The 19,654-nt window shown below is 52.2% G+C and overlaps 10 protein-coding genes across 10 annotated transcripts; 4 read left to right on the top strand and 6 right to left on the bottom strand.

Annotated features, from left to right (window-relative positions):
• Positions 1-503: 503 nt before the first annotated feature.
• Positions 504-1,155, bottom strand: RHO25_009884 (uncharacterized protein; the record flags this gene model as incomplete). Its single annotated transcript, XM_023601407.1, has 4 exons — positions 504-563; positions 637-647; positions 718-891; positions 969-1,155. The coding sequence occupies 4 exons, from the start codon at positions 1,153-1,155 to the stop codon at positions 504-506; spliced, it is 432 nt and encodes a 143-aa protein (XP_023453151.1).
• Positions 1,156-2,901: 1,746 nt separating this feature from the next.
• RHO25_009883 (uncharacterized protein) lies at positions 2,902-5,396 on the top strand (the record flags this gene model as incomplete). Its single annotated transcript, XM_023601406.1, has 7 exons — positions 2,902-3,552; positions 3,611-3,649; positions 3,700-3,898; positions 3,987-4,060; positions 4,113-4,257; positions 4,314-4,631; positions 4,684-5,396. The coding sequence occupies 7 exons, from the start codon at positions 2,902-2,904 to the stop codon at positions 5,394-5,396; spliced, it is 2,139 nt and encodes a 712-aa protein (XP_023453150.1).
• A 461-nt stretch (positions 5,397-5,857) lies between these two features.
• On the bottom strand, positions 5,858-7,210 carry RHO25_009882 (uncharacterized protein; the record flags this gene model as incomplete). The annotated part of the gene is made up of 1 exon (XM_065603226.1): positions 5,858-7,210. One exon carries the CDS (start codon positions 7,208-7,210, stop codon positions 5,858-5,860), a length of 1,353 nt encoding a protein of 450 aa, XP_065459298.1.
• A 960-nt stretch (positions 7,211-8,170) lies between these two features.
• On the bottom strand, positions 8,171-9,798 carry RHO25_009881 (uncharacterized protein; the record flags this gene model as incomplete). The annotated part of the gene is made up of 3 exons (XM_023601404.2): positions 8,171-8,944; positions 8,998-9,226; positions 9,281-9,798. The coding sequence occupies 3 exons, from the start codon at positions 9,796-9,798 to the stop codon at positions 8,171-8,173; spliced, it is 1,521 nt and encodes a 506-aa protein (XP_023453643.1).
• Positions 9,799-11,464: 1,666 nt separating this feature from the next.
• Positions 11,465-13,310, top strand: RHO25_009880 (uncharacterized protein; the record flags this gene model as incomplete). Its single annotated transcript, XM_023601403.2, has 4 exons — positions 11,465-11,736; positions 11,908-12,158; positions 12,213-13,033; positions 13,086-13,310. 4 exons carry the CDS (start codon positions 11,465-11,467, stop codon positions 13,308-13,310), a joined length of 1,569 nt encoding a protein of 522 aa, XP_023453644.1.
• A 574-nt stretch (positions 13,311-13,884) lies between these two features.
• Positions 13,885-14,508, top strand: RHO25_009879 (uncharacterized protein; the record flags this gene model as incomplete). The annotated part of the gene is made up of 1 exon (XM_023601402.2): positions 13,885-14,508. The coding sequence occupies one exon, from the start codon at positions 13,885-13,887 to the stop codon at positions 14,506-14,508; it is 624 nt and encodes a 207-aa protein (XP_023453639.1).
• Positions 14,509-14,678: 170 nt separating this feature from the next.
• On the bottom strand, positions 14,679-15,470 carry RHO25_009878 (uncharacterized protein; the record flags this gene model as incomplete). The annotated part of the gene is made up of 1 exon (XM_023601401.2): positions 14,679-15,470. One exon carries the CDS (start codon positions 15,468-15,470, stop codon positions 14,679-14,681), a length of 792 nt encoding a protein of 263 aa, XP_023453640.1.
• A 398-nt stretch (positions 15,471-15,868) lies between these two features.
• On the top strand, positions 15,869-17,065 carry RHO25_009877 (uncharacterized protein; the record flags this gene model as incomplete). Its single annotated transcript, XM_023601400.2, has 1 exon — positions 15,869-17,065. One exon carries the CDS (start codon positions 15,869-15,871, stop codon positions 17,063-17,065), a length of 1,197 nt encoding a protein of 398 aa, XP_023453641.2.
• Positions 17,066-17,589: 524 nt separating this feature from the next.
• Positions 17,590-18,444, bottom strand: RHO25_009876 (uncharacterized protein; the record flags this gene model as incomplete). Its single annotated transcript, XM_023601399.1, has 1 exon — positions 17,590-18,444. One exon carries the CDS (start codon positions 18,442-18,444, stop codon positions 17,590-17,592), a length of 855 nt encoding a protein of 284 aa, XP_023453642.1.
• Positions 18,445-18,597: 153 nt separating this feature from the next.
• RHO25_009875 (uncharacterized protein) lies at positions 18,598-19,395 on the bottom strand (the record flags this gene model as incomplete). The annotated part of the gene is made up of 1 exon (XM_023601398.1): positions 18,598-19,395. One exon carries the CDS (start codon positions 19,393-19,395, stop codon positions 18,598-18,600), a length of 798 nt encoding a protein of 265 aa, XP_023453635.1.
• Positions 19,396-19,654: the final 259 nt, after the last annotated feature.

The following is a 19,654-nucleotide window of genomic DNA, read 5'->3' as shown; positions in this document are numbered from 1 at the left end:
CGAGGGGCAGAGCCAGAGCCCCTCCTGTGGACACCAGAATGGACGCCAGCTCAGGCTACTCTTGCTCTGCGCTCCGGCGTGACTGTGTTTCCCTACCGCGCTCTCCGATTGCGTTCGCTGTTGAAAGCGCACAAATCTCCGACCAGACTTTGATAACCACAACGCTTAGCATGGACATAAGGCATGAGTGAGTATATGCTGACTGTCTATATCAATCCTCAGTTCCCGGGTTCAGCAGTTTCACAATCTGCCACCATTTCGATTCCATTGACGTCTCCACAACCGTGTGCTGAAACCATCAGATTCCAACCTATCGGGAGATTTCACATGCCAATGCTTTTATTTACTTCACATGAGACTTACCATGCAAGAGATCAGATCTTAAAGAAATCTCGATCTTGACGCCAGCGTCCCGAGGGCATTATACTGAAACGATTCCGTACCGGAGCCTTGGGAGACTTCTCACGATTGATTTTGCTTCCAACTTCCTTCCCGATGTGAGATCAATCTCTCCGAGCTGGCGGCTTCCATCCTGCAATGGCCTGATCGAAGTTCAAAATATTCTGCAGTATCATATCAGCCACACTCATCAAATCTGACATTGCAGCAATGTTAGTATTCATCAGAATCACTCACCCCATCAAGATCTGTGCCTCGATTGTCAGCTCTAACACTGTAAACACATATCGCACCACTCAATCACTTTTATGAGCTCACCTGTCACAGTAAAATGCTTCAATCCCCAAGGCATCACCTTCACTTCTTCTAGGACTTTCACTCCATTCGCGACGAATGTCTCATACAACTTCTCCAATTCATCTTCTGCTCCATCTACGCGAATGTGCACTTTACCGAATTCGACGTCATTGGGAATCGAGGGGAAACCTCGTCCTATTTGCGAATTCAGATTTGGTCAATGATTGCGTGTGTGAGGCTGTTGCGTGTTGGGTATTTGCCCACTCACTTACTTCTCAAATACACATTCACCGGAATGGAAGCCTTTTCAGCATCTTGACCTCCTAGTCGGAGCCAAGTATGGTCGTCGCGGTCGCGGCCTGAAATGCGGAAGCCGAGTTTGGTTGTGTAGAATTCTATGGAGTCTGGAATGGAAGTTACGGGGAGGGAAGGAGTGATCTTTGAGAATGTTGGGGGCATTTTGTCTGATGATTGTGCAATAATGAGCTTGGATTGTAAGAGTGGTTGGAGGATGCACAGTGAGCTGATGGAGCTACGGAGCTATGAGCAACTTTCCTGGGGCTCAAGATGATGACTAAGATATTGTGCTTACTGTGGGTGGAGAGTTCGGTAGCTGGCGATTGTGGTCTTTGGTTGTTCGTGATTACTTCTCTGGGTTTCCTTATCCCCGCATTGAAGGAGCATGTGTATACAGAGAAGAAGTATAGAAGGATAACGGAAGAGCGAGAGATGTGATGTTTGTCTAGACTTCTGTTTGAGCTTACACTGGTCACTTGCACAAACGTTCGATATATATGACCGGATGATCCTCCAGGCTTTCGCTCGTGTCTACTGCACCACCGACTGGATGAATGAGTTTCAAGTCCCGCTGCACTGCTGGGGTGGTTTCGACAGGAAGCTACGGCACGGTCGTCGAAGTCGAGGTACCTCACTGGAATTTCAATGATTGATGAGATGCCTCCTGCAGTTGTTATCGCAGTTCGTGCATGCCTTCACCTTATGAAGCTCGCCGGCATCGATGCTGACAGCGTTTGGGTCATTCTTGATACTCATTGCTGTTTTGTAGCGGAGCTACGGGTCGCCAAAGCCACGAGTGTCACTTGCCAGAATCAGGCAACGGACGGCAGTCTCAAAATGCATGTCTGTACCGATTGAGCTGTCGTCTTGAGGAAAGTTTCTGGTGGCTCGTGAAGGCTGTGGAGGGGAAGACGACACACGTGGCCTGGCCGCCGCACTAATGCTGCAAGCCCTGCATGCTCTGTTCGCAGCAATGGCTTTCCGCTGGCCGCTTGGAGATCAATGAGGTCGGTAAGATGCAGGATGCTTGAGCGATGTCATTGATACACGGTCGATGGAGGTCGTGATTTGGTCGGTGGTGATAGAAAGCAGGAGCGGAGACAGCGGAGCTCTTTCCGAGCCAATGAACGAGACCTTGCTCTCCTCCTCTTTTGCGCCTCGTGCGAGCTCAGGTCTCTGTTTCAGCCAGCCACGCGACATCAGCCCATCGCTCTGCAGCATGTGTGGGAACGTATCGTGCCGCTACGGCCTCGCCGACGTGAGGCGCCTGCCATGGGGAGGCATCCCGTCAATCATGCTCCGGCCGGGCTGTCGCCCTCTGTTCACTGAAGGCATCGCACGCGAGAGGTTACGCATGCTGCAGTTCCCATTGTCCACCACCAATTGCTTCCAGCTGACGCCTCCACCACGAGCGACACACGGCATACGCCCAGCTGACGAATGACTCCTGATCTTGCAAGAAAACCCACGGCCAGGAAGACTTGGAAGGCCTTCGGATCAATGGCTCCTTTCGAGATAACTGTCGAGCATCTCAGCGGTTCTCGAAGCAAGACTACACCGTGTCAATCGGGAGACCAGCGCCGTAGGAAAGTTCTCCATGCAAGCCACTGTGCCATCACATAGCTGAAGCAGCCACAAAGACTCATCCAGATGCTGCAAGAGGCTGTAATTCTCACGTTGACAGATCCGACAGCTCGCTAGTGTTTGTGGCGCTTCGCAGTTCTGTGCAAGTACCACAGCTCCAATGGCGAGCTGAGAAATACATCACAGACCATCAATTGCCTTACACTTAATCTGCAGAGACGCCGGCACCCTTCTCTCTTCTTCACGACAATTTATTTTTTTGTCATTACTGACAACAGAGTTGTCCAACGTTGGTTTGAGCCGTGCGTATCTCCATCTTGCATAATGGCGCCGGTGCGGGCCATCTGGACTAGGATTGTATACGTCCTCGATTTTTTCGTTCACGGATCACAGAAAGTCCCAGACTTCGATACCAGTACTGCACTGCAAGTTCCTATCAAGTCTCCAGAAGCCACAACCAAAGGAGGCTTCCCAATCTACAATCCACCAGACGACCTTGATGACGTTGCTGATCCCACATTCATATGCAAGTATCCAGACTACCGAAAGGAAGACGGCTGGGTTTCTTGCAACACGAACGGTAACAGGACTTGCTGGCTGAAGAATACCAAGACTGGCCAAACGTATGATATCGGCACAAACTACGAGATTGATGGTCCCACAGGAGTCGTGAGAGAGTATTACCTGGAGCTTTCGGAGTCCACCCGCAATCCCGATGGCGCCGGAGACGTATATGTCCAGCTCTTCAATGGCAGTTTCCCTGGACCGCGTCTGCAAGCTTGCTGGGGCGATGAGATTAGAATCACAATCAACAATACTTTGGCGAAGACTGCTTCTGAGCCAGGCAACGGGACTACAGTTCACTGGCACGGTTTTCGACAGTGGAAGACTGGCCAGATGGACGGAGTCAATGCTGTGACTCAATGTCCCATTGCGCCAGGAGAGACGTTCACCTATGTTTTCAATACAACTCAGGTAACTAGCGGTTTTGCTTCAGTCCATCTCCAGGTATCTATGCTGACGGCATAAATAGTATGGCACTTCGTGGTACCATAGCCACTACTCCCTTCAGGTGAGTGTGACTATCATTCCCTAATAGACAAAGCTTACAGAGGACCACAGTACGCAGCAGGATTGCTGGGAGCGTTCACTGTCTATGGGCCGATGTCTAAAAGCTTCGACCATCAAGTAGCTCCCATCATTCTGAGTGATTGGCTGCACATGCCGTATGAAACCCCACTTTCTGCAGTACTGGGCGTCACTAACCGATCATATAGCGTCTTCGAGAAGTGGGAATGGTCTATGGTGACGAAGTGTGGTCGTATCTATATCGACAACATGCTGCAGAATGGCGTTGGCAAGTCCTCTGCGCGTTCTTAACATAGGAGTCTATGGCTAACCGGTTGAAGGTCAATGGCCTCTTCTCGATGCATCCAAGCCTGTTCCAGAAGGAACGAAGTTCAATGAAGTAGTATTCCAGAGAGTAGGTCGCATATTGAGTCCCTCTGCAAGAGATAGAGCTGACCTGCAGACAGGGAGTCCGGTACCTCATGCGTATCATCAATGGCGCGGCTGACACGACATTTGTGTTCTCCATCGACAACCATTCCTTCTGGGTCATCTCAACAGACTTTGTCTCCATCACGCCGTACTATACGAACAAGATTGTGGTTGGCATTGGTGGGTATCGACCAGGTCTAATCTGCAGAAATCGCGCTGACAGAGACCTTCATCAGGCCAGCGATACAACATCATAGTAGCAGGAGAACCCACTATTCCCTCCGAAGACGTCAACTTCTGGATCCGCACATCGCCAGCCACAAACTGCACTGCTTTCAATCCAGGACCACTGGACAAGGGCTGCAAACCCAAGGACCTCAGCTTTCGACAGCCTGATGGTCGCACTGGTATTCTGCGCTATTCTTCAAACACAGACTTCCCGACCACTAGTCGACAGGAAAACATAACACTTGACTGCATTGACGAGACGTACTATCCGGATGTCCAGACATTGTCACCAATTGTCAAGTGGAATGTCAGTGAAACTCGGCAAGGTGAGACAATGATCATACCATACTTTAATGCACCATTCTAACCACTCACCAGTACTACCCGACTTCCACCTCGACTTCATGAAAACCAACGGGACCCCATATTACCCCTGCAAAAAGAACACCTCCCACTTCTATCTCGTCCAAAGCCACCCAATGTGGCTAAACTTCAGCGACCCACCCCTCCTCAACCCAACCCAAGACTTCACCAAGAAGCCCTGGCTTACAGTCATCGACTCCGGCGACGCCGACGAAGACGACTGGTTCCAACTCAACATCATCTCCGGTGCAGCAAAACCAAAGAACCCCTCAAAACCCCATCCCATCCCCAAAAAACCCAGCGCAGCCTACTTCCCCGGCCAGCACCCCATCCACCTCCACGGCCACGACTTCGCGGTCCTCGACCAATGCGTCCCCGACGAATCCCAAGAATGCGACATCGCACAAGCAAACCTCACACTCCACAACCCACCTCGTCGAGATGTAGCTTTTCTTCCCGATGGCGGGTATCTGATCATCGCATTCAAAGCGGATAATCCTGGAGCGTGGATTATGCATTGTCATATCGCGTTTCATGCTTCAATGGGATTAGCGGCGCAGATTCTGGAGAATGTGAAACTTTGGCCAAAGACTTTTATGCCTGGCTGGGATGAGCCTTTCTTTGATATGTGCAAAGCTTGGGATAAATGGAGTCCTGATGATTCGAGTGATCCTTGTATGCATTTGCATCCGGACGTGTTGCCTTTGCAGACGGATTCGGGGATTTGAGGGAGGGCTCGGCTCTCACTTGAAAGCAGAGAACAGAAGTCAAGGCCAATACTGGGCACTCTGCTTGGAGCATTTGAGTGCTCTTTATACACTTGCATCTCTCTGCCTCACGCGGTGTAGCTGAGGCACTGTGTCTTGAAAAGCGAGGTATGCGTGGAACCAAGGCCGTGGGCGAGAGAATGCGATGTGAAGTTTTCTCAATTTTTATTTTCCTGTCTACAGCTAGGGAAGGGTTGGTGATGGGTGGTCGATAGTTTGTAAGTGAAGATATGAAAAATAGGATGGGATGAAACCTGCGTGAATGGCATTGAGAGCAGCAGATTGGCAAAATTCTCATATCTCGTCGTACGTGCCGAAATCAAAACTACAAAGGTGTAACATCCCTCGCCAATTTTGCAGCAAACATTGAAGAAATAGTCGTTCATTTTTGCTTATAGGTGTCTCCCAGCAGAACCAATTCTCTACTGTCCAACGGCCTTCTTAGCAGCCTCAGCAGCAGACAGAGCAACATCCTCGACCTTGTGCGCAGCATCCTTCGCAAGCTCCGCCGCCTGCTCTTGGGCCTTTGCCAACTCAGCATCCCACCTCTTCGTCAACTTCAACACAACGTAGTACAACTGCACAACACCAACGTGCACGCCATCCTTAGCTGCCATGGTAATACCATGCTGAAGGAAACCTTTGACGACTTCGCCCTCTAGACCAGAATACATTCCCTTCGCGCCTTCATCGCGATAGATTTTCTTCAACGCGACAAAGATTCGCGTCTGGCCTTCGAGGAGTTGCGCCACGCGTTTGATGGCTTGTTTGACTTGGGTTTTGCGGTCTGCGGAGTCGTTGACTGAGACGTAATGTTCGCTTGGGTCGCCTTCCTCGGGGGAACTGCCTGCGGCTTGGGCACGCGATTTGGCGAGCATCACAGGGTATGTGATTGTGGTGGCGATCACTTTGGAAAGTGCTGCCACGAGGAAGGTCGCACTGGCGTTGTCGCGTCTGTCCTTTGGCACGAGTCCTTTGAGGAGATTATCGACTGCGAATGTGATTGCAGGATTAAGCGTCAGAATGAGCTGCGCGCTGTAGCCAGCCCAGAATCCCGCAATGCCTTTTTCGTTGCGAATCTGTAGAGCGACATCTTTCACGCTCAACCTGTCGCTCTGAGCGGGTGTTGTCGATGAAGTTGGATCTCTTGCAGCCACGAGAGCGGCCGTCTGTTGCCTGACCACGATGTTGGAAATTGGCTGTGTCACGGCCTTGGAGATCCCGCCAGCCAAAATTCCCACGCTCAATTCCTTCAAGATGGACATTTGCTTTCCGCCCTGCTTCTTCAGCATCTGATCCCTCACGGCATTATACGCCAAGAAGAACAAGAATGAATCTGCAATTCCCTTCACCACATCCGAGTTCAGCCCAGCATAGAATCCCTTCAGTCCTCCCTCACTTTTGTAAATCTTCTTCGCCGCATCGATAGGGTCCTTGTACTCGGCGTCGGCGTTGCTAGCGGCACTCGGTGCCTCCTTGTCGCCTTTCAGCTGCTTCTGCACTTGCATTCGCGTGACAATCGTATCGATCGGGTAGACAGTCGCCTTCGCCACTGCACTCGCAAGTCCTCCAGCTAAGGCATGGCCCAAAGCTGGAAGGATTGGGCCGACAGCAGCTCCGGTTCGTGAGCCATATTGCTCTTCGGTGACGAGATGATAGAGGGTGAAAGCGTCCTCGGGGGTAAACTTAGCGCCGTTAAGGCTGACGATTTGTTCATAAAACGAGCTCACAAGTTGGGAGTTGTATTCGAAGAAGCCGGCGGCCTTGCTTGACATCTTGAGAGATGATGATGAGGAGCAGCGCGTAGTAGTCTACGTCAAAAGCTTTTAAAGGCTCTTTTGATAGATATACAGCTTCTTGCTAGTTCTTCTTCTCACTCAAGATGTCACGAAGGCAATCGACACGGCTTCTCACGATTTCTCCTTGACGAAGAATGTAGTTCGTCGTGGTAGTAAGAAGACTAGTGTCTCATCTCCCAGGAAGGTGTCAGCATCGACTAGCATCCCGACCAACGCCCCTCTCCGCGTCTTCCTCTCGTCGTTCGCTGCCTCAACCCATGCTCATTCATCTTGCATCCTCCCAGCATCGACTTCCATTTCCCCACATTTCGGAAGCCTTGTAAGAACCCAGAATGGACGTTGACTTACTTCGATTCGCTCGCTTGCCGCGTATCCTGGTCGCAGCTACGACTGCCCCAGGTCTTCCGGGAGGTTTCGTTCGCGTCGAGACGGTATCAATGGTTTGTGCTCCCTTCGAGAGTGAGGGGAAAGTGGTACGTAGAGTGAGGAGAAATTGTAGCTTGGCTGGGCAAGGACATGGTTCGCACGACCGACGTGAGGTTCGAGCGGGCGGGCTGGGCGAGCATGAGCTCTTTATGATGATGCGAGCGAGACGCGCGACGAACCGTCGTCATGATTTCCCCAGACGAATCCCGGCAAGCGCGCATCTTGCCCGGATTGGTCCGCGCCTCGGCAGCCTTCGGTATCAGAGCCGAGAACCCATACTGTTTCAAGGCTTTGCCTTTTCGCGATCATCTTTTGGAGCGCGACTCGCGTCAATTGTTATCAGGACCTGCGAACACAAGAAGCATGGTGATGGTATCGGGACTGATGATACTGGGTATTTGAGTACCTCTCTGATGGCAGTGACCGTCAGGCCAGCAATGATCTTCTCCTCCCACTCTATCGAAACACAACGCAATGCAATGCCGCCATGAACGCCGTCTGAAATACATATTATCGCCCATGTGCGATGTTGATACTATTTGTGATGAGACACACAATCATCACGGAGAAGCCATAAATTGCGAGTGCTAAGCTGCACTTTCGCAGCAGCTCACCCTTTGCTTGTCGGCCGTTGCTGGAGCCGCCCTCCTCGACAGAGGCAGTGCGGTCATATTCCTCATCTTCTTCGTCTTTGAGAAGTCGTTGGTGGTGCGGCGAATCTGGCGCACTAATTTTGTAGTAGAACAGTCCAGGCAGGATAAAAGAGATGGCCGTGCTTCCTGTTGATCCGACATACGCGAGTACCTTGTCCAAGCTGCTCACAGTCATGGCCACGATGTATGACATGATGATAATGCATGTCGTCAGAATGGCAAAGCGCACCTCGCTCATTTCTGTCGGTGTCGGTCGTCCAACAGGTACCTTGCCAGTCAGGAGGGAGTTCCTCGAAGGCGATCCTCTAGATGATGGCGCGGGAGTGAATTCCTGAGTCTGCCTGTTGACGGGGCGCCACTTCAGCACTGCATCGAGCGAGGCTCGGCAGGGATGTACCTGCAGAGGATAGCTGAACATGACCAGAATCACTATGGCAGCTCGACCGACGGTAGACGCCACGTTCGGCACGTATTGCGCCACAATGTTCCCAAGGACATTGTCTCCGAATGTGAGGTATCCAGTAACGGCAACCAGAATATAGGTGCTGGCTGCGGTTCCTATACTCGCGGTGACGACAGCAGTGGTCCGTTTCGGGCTGTTGTCTGCAATCTCGTTCAGGATTGAGAACATCTGTGACCATTAGCATGCAGCCTCATCATCCCAAGATGAGTGACGTTGCTCACATTCTGATGGCATGTATACGCAAATACAATGACCGGAAAGCTGGAAAGGGTGGATCCCAATCCTTGCCATCTGACCCAGTGTACAGCCCCCTTCTCATGGCCAGCATCGTTCGCAATGAAATGGTAGACCACAAGTACGACCAAGTAAGATATGGAAACGAGCGCGACCATGGACGTATACTTCAAGCTGTCCAACTTGCGCAGAAATGAAAGTGGAATCACAACCAACCTGCCTTCCGTGTTAGCTTCTGGATGACCGCCCCTTGGTTCTCGCACTACTCACATAAACGCCGTCACCCAAAACTGTCTGTCAACCAGATACAACTGGTCATTCACATTGCCCACAAACCCTCTGATAACGCCGGGCATGAGATCCCCAATAATAATGAGATAGGACACGCCCACGCCAAAGCACTTCAGCATGATGGCCGCATCGAAAACGACTGCTGCTCCAGGATACGTGATTTGGCTGAGCGCAAAGAATGAGCTCCCGCCTCTATCCAGATACCGCGCACATCTTGTCTGTAGATATAGCCCGAACCCGCTTGTGAGACCAGCCCAGCAGATGACAATCACACCCAGCGTGATGCCCATATTCGAGAGCGCATGAGGCATGGCAAGCACTCCTGCTCCCACGATTGTGTTGACGAGGTTTATGACCGAAGAGAGCCATGATGCCGAACCACCGCCGCTGTTCAGTTTCGAGTGTCGTGAGCTCCTGCCACTTCGCGAGGAGGTGCTATGCGGTCTTGAGCCGCCATGCTCGTCAGGCGAACTCGTGATCGCAGCGTAGGAGGCCATTGTCGAGGTCGGGTGGGCCTGTTGCCGTGAGGACGCCGTTGCGCGAACCCGAGTCCTTTTCTTCTTCTGCTAGGTTCGGACGCCCGTCGGGAAATTCAAGGACTACCGCATGGGACGTTCGGTAGGCAGAGCGACACGAGCGCTCTTCACGACAGGGCGACTGTCTTGCGCGACCACGATTTGGGGGTTTGGGTATTTGTCGGAGCGGGCGGTGGCAGTGAAGATGATGTTGGGAAAACGCCATCGCAGCGTTGCCAGATGACATCGGCGGATGCCAAGGGGACGGGGGCCGAAAGCCATCCTGGTGTAATGCGCGTAATTGACAGTTCATACGTTTTCTACTGCTACTTGCTCCAAGGACAACCCAAACTTCAGAAACAGATGCCATAATCCCGTTGTCTCGGCCTCCATTCTGAGCGTCTCATCCAGGGCATCTGGACCCATAATGCCTCATCAGCGATTCGAAACTCAGAAGCATCGCCAAAATGAGCGCTAGCTGCCGTTGTACTTCACGTCTGTCTTCTTCTTCTCGAAGTCGGATCCATCAGGACAACATGTCACGACCACCGACGCTGTCGGTCATGCGTTCGATTCACAAGTAGTGGCATCCACTGCCCGGAGCCTCGTGTCGGTAGCTCTTCCAAGTGGGCGACAGACGCAGGAGGTCTATTTCCGCGGCCACGAAGTGCGTCAACGTGGAGAACATCCCGTATCCTGAGCGCTCAACGACACATCATTGAAGGAGCAGTAACAGTGAGACGCAAGCTCGCGGAAGACAACTGACACGAGATCGACGAGACACGTTCGCCACCTCGGCAGGCTGAACGTTCAGGATCTGGATCGCCAATCTGACTTGAGGTCCTCAAGCACAGAAGGACCATGATATACTGGCTGCAATTTTGGAGTGGCCCAGGCTGCAGATTGGACACTTGATTGACTACTTACAACGTGCTGCTTGTGTGACTTGGCGTGTCCTCGCGATCAAGATCAAGGAAAGAAATAGTTCTTGCTCCGACCACGTGCTGCAGGTTTCTGTGCGCAAATGTCACCCCATGGGCTGCATCGTAGAGACTTGGTTCGTGGAGCTGGCGAGATTCCGGGGCTCTATGCCCGGCACTGCATTGGTCTCGCAGCTCAAGTGTCGTGGAGACAAGACATACCTTGGCAAGACCAAAGCCTCGGGCTTATATGTGTCAAGGGAGAGCTGACCGGCATCGAAATCCAACGTTCGTGAAAGCATCGGGCCGGTGGAAAAGCAACGAAGTCGCATAGTAAGATAGGTGCAGCTTGTGCTCCAAGCAAGAATCACACTGCTCGACCGACCTGATTGCCGCTTGAGCGACTTGACTAATGTGCGGATAACGCAAGGACCTTTTCCGCGAGACAGGTTCTTCTCAGTGGTTGACTTCCATGGAGCCACGATTTCCGCAAGGAACCTACTTTTCCGCCCTCCTTTTCCGCAGACACCTACCACTTGGCCAACTTGGCACATGTTCACGCGAGTGCTTTGGCTACACCCGCCAACCTCCACAATGCTTCTCCGCGATCCACACATATCAAGTTGGCATGGTTCCCCGCCCCGGTCTCCGCAAGTTCGTCTCTTCTGGGGTCAGATTGGCAGCACGTTTCTGCACGTGGTCCTTGGCGGATACTATATGAGTATGGCATGAGCACAGTGCTGAGACTTGCTCCTGAGGGTCTCAGGATCTTGCCAAACCCAGTCAACATAATGGGTCGCGAACACGACGAGGCCTCGCTGGCCAGCAATGAGAAGGACCTCGAGAAGGTCGAGATCATCGAGCAATACAATGTCAACAAGTATGCCAACATCGGCCTATCTGCAGAGGATGCAGACTTCTACGAGAACTTCCCCGAGGATAAAAAGAAGAGTATGATTCGGAAGATCGACATCCGACTGGTGCCGGTGCTCGCACTGCTGTACTTGGCCGCACATATCGACAGGGCAAACATTGGCAACGCGAGTTCGTCTCCCCTTTCTCTGCTGAGATGTCGCATTCAACGGCACTGAACTGACTTTTGCACAGAGATTGAGTGAGCAGAGCTTCCAGAGACATCGTGTCTGCGCCTCAAATCTGACTTTCTGAACAGGGGGATGACCGACGATCTCAACCTCACCGGCATTCAGTACAACATCGCTCTCTCTATCTTCTTTGTACCGTACATCTTGCTTGAGGTACCGTCAAATATCATTCTGAAGAAGTTCAAGAGACCATCGACATACATTGGGATCCTGGTGCTCGCATGGGGTATCGTTATGACCTTCACCGGATTAATCACGAACTTCGCTGGTCTTATGGTTGTCCGAGTATTCCTTGGTATTGCAGAGGCTGGATTCTTCCGTACGTAATTGCGCTGCCTCTTGCATGGTTGTGCACCACTGATTCTAGTTCTAGCTGGTGCCGTCTATCTGATCACAAGATGGTACGCGCAACGTCAAGTACAAACCCGACTTGCCCTTTTCTACTGCGCGAGTGCACTTTCCGGTGCCTTCTCTGGCCTTCTTGCATTTGCCATCGCGAGAATGGACGGTGTGGGAGGCAAGCCCGGCTGGGCATGGATTTTCATACTCGAAGGCATTGCTACAGTCCTGATCGGTGTTGCTTGCTTCTTCATTATGCCAGATACACCAGCCCTCTCCGGTCGGTGGCTCAATCAGGAAGAGCAACGATACCTGGAAATTCAGACAGTCATCAAAGAAGGAGGTCGATTTGCGATGGAGAACGACGACAAGTTCAAGTGGACCTACCTCCGCGACCTACTTCTCGACTACAAGGTTTATATGCAGGCCTTCATCCTCTTCACCGCATCGATGTTGGCCTACGGTCTCAAATTCACGATGCCCAGCATTACCAAGTCGATGGGCTACACGTCGGCAAATGCCCAACTGATGACCATTCCGCCATACGTCGCCGGCGCTATTTCTGCGATCGTCCTATCGAAGGCTTCCGATCATTACCAATGGAGAGCGATCTTCATCTTCGGTCAAATGGCCGTCGCTCTGGTTGGCTTCTGCATTCTGCTTCCTCTCGCGCCGAACATTGTGAACCAAATCGGTCCTTGCTACTTGGCTGTCATGCTTATTTGCATCGGACAATATCCCACAAACCCAGCAGGTTCCGCATGGATCTCCTCCAACCTGGCAGGCGATACGAAACGGGCTATGGGAATCGCACTCAACATCTGTCTTGGCAACACTGGTGGAATTGCAGGCTCGGTAAGTCGGATGGATCCCATAGCAGAAGCAATCACACTAACAATAGTTCTAGTACATCTTCCTCGACAGCGAAAAGCCAGGCTACCCAACCGGCTTTGGCATCGGTCTCGGCTTTGCCGTTGCGACCCTCTTCTGCGTCGTTGTTCTCGAGCTCTCGTACTGGCGAATCAACAAGTCGAGAGACAAGCTCGACGAGGAAGATGTGCGACGGCAGTACAACGAGGAGCAGCTTGCGAGACTTGGTGATAAGTCGCCGTTGTTCAGATACAAATATTAGAGAAGCATGGTCGACAGCACAAGGGTCTTGTATACGAATACAGTATTGATGCTGCTGGGGAAGGCAGCGGCTTCAGCTTCATACCATTAGATGTGAGACGTAGTGCTGCGATATGAACGCCTTGATGATCGTGAACGCGTTGAAGGTTTCATTTCTTTGGAGCTTCTCTTCGTACAGATCGTGGTCATCAACGGTGACGGAAGATGATGAGAGTATTCTAGCTTTTTGTTTGAACTTGCTTCGGAGCTGTTGACTCGTTGTGGAGGCAGTGTAGGTCTAGATGGCTTGAGTGAGACGCTGGTCTAGATTTGGAGACGATGATGTCGAAACACGTGTTCTCTGGAGAGACTATCAAGAAGGTATGGAGTATAGGAACATTGGGAGAACGTACACGGGAAGCACATTGATATTGAGTATCGTCAATTACAGATTATTATGTGTTTGGGAACGTGGCGTACTGGCGCGTTGCCAGATGACATTGGACGCCAAGGATCTCAGCACCTCAGTCGCGTGCCTCGCTGCGAGCACCTGCTCCACACTGCAGCAGAAACATGTAAACAGCTGACAGCACACGATGGCTGCGACAAGCGAGACGGTGTCGGACACGCTGTCCATGCTGGAGCAGCGACTGCAGTGCATCGACTATGCGATAAACGGCGACAGCCCACAGACGCACGATGAGCAGCCAAAGCCGACAGCATCAGCCGCGGCGCGTCTACGACACCTCGAGCGGACGTTGAAGGCGCTCTCCACAAAATCTCATGCCGTTGCAGATGTTCTACAGATCCACAAGCAGTATCCTGAGCTGTTCCGTCCAGCAGACGAGAAAGCTGTACCGAGTACACTTCATCCCGCCGCGTTGGCACAATTGATTCTTGCCCACGAGTCACTGTACAAGACGACTTCGGCTCAGTTGCAGACGTTGCAGGACAATAGCACGATTCCAGAATCGGCACCATTGGTCAAGTCGATTGGGCTGGAGCCGCGTCTTGAGAGGATTGAAGCGAAGCAGATTGAGCAGGCAAGGGATTTCGCGGAGCTGAGATTGAGGAGCACAAGATTGCTGGAGAATTGGTACAAGGTCGGAGTGCTGGATATGGGTGAAAAATGGACAGACTGGGAAGAAAGACTCAGAGATTGTGAGATCCTGGTTCGGAGGAGAGAGGCTGCAAAGAAGAGAGAGGAAGGGATGCAATGAGGAGGAGGCCAAATGCCGCACCATATCCATTGATTACAGGCTGTCAACTTCTCGGTCGCTGTATCAGCCACACCAAGCCAACGCGGTACCATATCCACTGTCCACAGGCTGTCAAGTTCTCGGTCGCTGTGTCAACCATGCAACGCCATGCACACCCAAACACAATCCTTCTAGATGAATCCACCTCCAAAGCTGGAATGAACCGATGAGTGGCGGTGCATCCCACTATCCGTCCGACTTCCACGCCTACCAACACTCCTCATCTGCAAATCATGCAGTTCTGACACCGCCTTGTCGAGATTGTTGCGAAGGTCGTTGCGCTCCCTAGTCAGATCTTTGATGATGTATTTCATCCCAGCAATCTGATTCTCGGCGACTTTGAGAGTCTCTGCGGCTTCCACCAGACGCTTCTTCAGGCCGCGCCATGGCGTCCATTTGCTGGTACTGAGTCGCTTGACCTGGGCGCGAAGCCGCTCGTTCTCAGCTCCCACTTCTTCTTGGAGCCTCTCGTTCTCAGCTTCCAACTTTTCTTGCTTGGCCTCTTGTTTCTTGGATTTCTCGAACAGTCGCACTAGATCCACCTCCATCTCTGCCATGGACGCGTTTCTGCGTTCGAGGTCTTGCTCTGCCTTCTCCAATTGTTGGGCGAGGTCGAAGTTGATGGCTCTTAGGCGCGCAATCTCTTGAGCTGGGGTTTCGTGGCTGCCGAACGGAGCCGATGCTCTCCTTGCTGCTGTGGTGTTGAGCATCGTGGGCGCGGCAGTGTCGCTTTGGTAATGGAGTGGTCGCTGGAGGCTGTCTGGTAACTCATCAGTCTCACTGCCCGTTCCAATGGTGTAGTACGAATATGTGCCGTCAGAGGTTGAGGTTTGGCTTGTGTCGCTATTGCGCACACCTCTCGGAGCTTTTAGCTTCGTCGATGTACGCGGAAAGGAGCGCGCCAACAGAGCTCGAAACTTCATTCTCGCGAAGATGCAGGGTCAAGGTTCGAGCGTTGCGGCACCTGCACAGTCACCGCGGCAGACGTTTGCCATGTTATATCTTCCCACCGCAGGCAGCATGTCTCAGTCGTGTTGTTTGCTCCATTGAGGAAGATCTCGCACCTGCAGTTATCTGCCGGCGGTGAGACATACTCGACGTGATCCACCATGTGCAAGAGGGCCGGGTGCTTGCAGTGAGGTGGTGTTGTGTAACATGGCTGGTGGATGCGTGCGCGATGCATTGGAGCAAACGGCGCGCGTTCTTGCCAAACACGGGCATCTCGCCTTCACTTTTGAAGACTTGCTGCCTGCTGTCTGACTTCTACCCTCCATCGGCACCGACTCAGTATCAAAAGATACAAAAGACCAAGACGCCTGTTATGGCTCCACAAGACACCGTCGCTACCGTCGCAAGTACACCACATCAAATCGCCCAGAACATCGCGGCGGCGAAAGGAGACCCCGCCTTCACTTCGGGCATAGTCACAATCGCGATTCTCGTACACAACGAAGACAACGAAATCCTTGTACAGAATGATTTCGACCTGACTGCTTCCCCATCTCTGGCCGTCACCCATTTTCCGACCCACTACGTCGACCTTCAGCCGTTTGCTGCTGATGAGGATGCAGACATATCTCTGAAGTCTCTCACAGAAGATGCAATTACCTCCATGCTCGGCCCTATTGAGGTCGAAAATATGACGGTCCTTTGCACTGTTGGCACAGTCTCGCCGATCAGAGGCGCCGAGATCTTCGCCTTTGTCGCCAGTCAAGTGGACTCCTCTCACGTCCCAGATGTGCTCATTGGTGACATGCATTGGCTGCCGGAAGCAAGTCTCCAGAAAGTTGACCTTCGTGCCATTGTCTCACAGCTCGGTGGTGACAGCGTGGGCAACCTGCTCCGCGCACGCGAAGCTTGGAAGGAGGATTTGGACTCTTCTCTTGACAGTGTCCCGGACCTGGTTCGCAGTCTGCCATCGGCATCATCAGCAACGGTCACGCGCACAGGCTTGACATTTTGGGACGGCGATATCGAGTCTTCTGAAGACACTGGCTATGAACGTGATGCTGAGAGCTCGACCGACACCGATAGCACATTGGATGCCATCGACCGTGACCAGGAACGATCACATGCCAAGGTCGAAGATCTGCTCGATGACCTAGAAGAGGTTGTGGAAGGTGTCGTCTACGGCAATGAATCTGCAAAACAGTCGCAGCGTCAACACTCCAAGAGCGCCTTCGGTGTCAAGGTAACTGACGACGATGAAGTTGATGGAAACTACAACACGTCCAAGCCGATCAGTCGTCGTACCTTCCAGCCCGATCCAGTTATCACCCGTGGATGCCGCCAGCCACGCAAGCAGCAGAAGAACCCGCCGCTCATGGTTGACCCGTCGTATCACTGGGCCGGTCCTCGCTTCGCACTACCTGCGCAGAAGGTGGACGGTCGGCGTTTCGTGACCAAGCTTAACAAGACTGGAATCTCGACGGCGACGGACAAGGCTGTCACCAAGGGCAAGCTCATGTGGGAGGACTTGCCTAAGGTTTCGAGTGAGAACCGATTGGTCAGACGGTGATTAGAGGCCTGGGTATCAAGATATGGATGAGGAGGCATGGCTACATGCTGATTGACAGTTCGTCGCCACGTATGCCCGCGAGGCTTGGCCAGGGCCGAGATATCGAACGCACAATGTGTGCGCAAATTTGCACCACGTATCGCTGGCGTATCGGGCTGTAAGCATAAGACACGGAATTCAAAACAAGTACCACTGCCCATTCCCCTCAAACACGTAGGATCCCGTGCGCTGACGACGTCGGGAAAACCTAATCACACATCATTGCCTCGTCCCAAGGCCATATGGGATGGCAAAGATTGAGTGATCTGCCGGTTATCGATCTGGGGGAGATGGAGAGAGGAGATGGTAGCTGATACTGATGCTGCTGAAGTTTTACATTCTGAATTCTACGATTCTGGAACGCTGATTGTGCGTTGTGCGACTATTTCGGCCACTGACCAACTTCGTCGCAACAGAAAACTTGCCCCCAACACGCACTGCTCTTGGGCTTTGCTCCACTCGTCGCTCCAAATACCAAATCGTCACTACCTGCCCCATTTCTCGAGCCACCAGGCATCCGAGCCTGGGAAAGAATCAGGCAATTTCTTCCTTCCTTTGCCTGTTCTCAACTTCTTCGCCGCTTCACCTCTTTCCAGTGCCTGGTTCAACCATGCTTGCGAATCAATTATATCGTCATTATCTTTCAAGGCATCAATCAATAACTCCAAATGCTTTTTCTTCAGCTTTCCACCTTCGCCGATGATGATCTCAGCGACAAGCCGCACTCTTCCCCAATGAACGTCGGAGGGGTCAATTTTCCCGGGCCTTCTGTGGTCCTCAAGCATCGTCAATTCGGCCCTGGCCACTTGTAACCTGTATTTCACATAACATCTAGTTCCAGCTTGTATGTCAACAATCCGCACTCGATCAATCATCTGTGCTGGCAGCCTGTCCCAAGCTGCTCTCTTGCTTCGAGTGAACTGGCGGCGAAGAATGACTCGAAGTAACATCATCAAGTCCAGCGGTCGATTCAAGCCAAGCCAGTTGAGATATTCTTCGCGCACTTGCTTGGAGACTAGGGCGATGCTCTTGGCGTACTCGTCCGGGAAGAAGACGTTCCGGTCGACAGAGATGTACTTGCCGTGGGAATGTATGCGTTCGATGTAGCGATTGTAGATCATTTCCCGAATTTCGACAAGGAGCCGGAGGAAGTGCTTGAAGGGTCGCGTGGTATTCCAGTATTCGATAGTACATCGTAGTCGACTTTGACGTCTTTCAAGTTGCTTTTGCTTCTGTAGTATGGTTGTGGCTTGTGCATTGACGACTACCAGCTCATCGTCGATTGTATCGCGTTCTGCCTGCCAGTCTCGGACCAGTTCCAAACTGGACCTGTCCGCCATGTTGTGCGTACGTGTGCGACGAAAGATTGAAGGCGGATCACAGTCTTATTATAAGATACTTGGTCGAGGGAGCCTGGCGCGTATGGTAACACGAACTTAGGCTGCAGCGCTGTCTGTGTTCCCGACATCTCGGTGGCGTGATGTAATGGCGGGTCAGAGACATAGCCGCGGTGCATGCCTTTCGAAGAGACCGTCCATAGCCGTCCTGACACGCGGGCCATTGTCTATCTCATACTGCATCTCTGCCTCGAGATCTGCCAAACTCTGCTCCCCCCTCGACGCAGCAGAAATCCACATCAAGTGCGATCTCTTCAGACCCGTACCTTCTTTGGCTATCATTGCAGCAACAAGCTGGAATGCGTCCCAACGCATCTCAACCTTGGCCTTTTGGCGGCCCGGTGGGGTCGGTGGCCGATTCAACCTCATCTCGCCGCTCGCCACTAACAACGTGGAGATGCCCTGGGGAGGTCCATTTCCAATATCGATCATTCGTACGCGTCTGAGCATCTGTGTCGGCACCCTACTCCAACCTCTCTGCTCTGCATATCGACTTTGCCCGTGCCATCTGTACGCGTTCTGTATGACTGGGCAAATATCAACCCAGAACAATGGCCGGTTCCAGCCAAGCCAAGATAGAAATTCTTCTCGTATTGGCTTGGAAACCAAAGCCATCTTCATGTTGTAGGCTACATGGAAAGACAAGCCGATTTCAACATAGCAGGCATAGATCATTTCCCGAATCTCGAGAGGCAGTCGGAGGAACGGCGCAAAAGGTCGACGACGATGCCATTTCCGAATATTCTTTCGCAGCATATCTCGGGTGAGTTCCAGCTGCTTTCGTTTCTCTTCCAGCTGCGCTATCTTTGATTCGATCGCTGAGATTTTGCCGTGCACCTTGTCATGTTGAGTGTTCAAGGTCCTGATCACATCCAGATTGGTTTCGTCTCCCATGTTGGGTGAAAGCGGGAGCTGAAAATGCTTGTCCAAATTCGGACGCTCGTCAGTCCTGTTATAACGTGTTTGGCGAGGGGGCCTTGAGGCGTCGTGGTGGCACGAACTTAGGCTGCCATGCTGCAAGACCCTCTCTGTGTGACCTCAGTTCCAGTGGCGTGATTTCGATCAGTTCCAGCCTCGTGGGTAACAAGCAGTAGTCACTGCTCACTGCCGTCAATCCTCTGAGTCAGACGAAGAGAGAACGGACGCTGAAGCA

Source organism: Cercospora beticola, chromosome 6 (genome assembly GCF_033473495.1).
Source record: "Cercospora beticola chromosome 6, complete sequence".
NCBI lineage: Eukaryota > Fungi > Ascomycota > Dothideomycetes > Mycosphaerellales > Mycosphaerellaceae > Cercospora > Cercospora beticola.
Note: the sequence above shows the minus strand (reverse complement) of the source record. Positions and strands in the feature narration are given on the sequence as shown.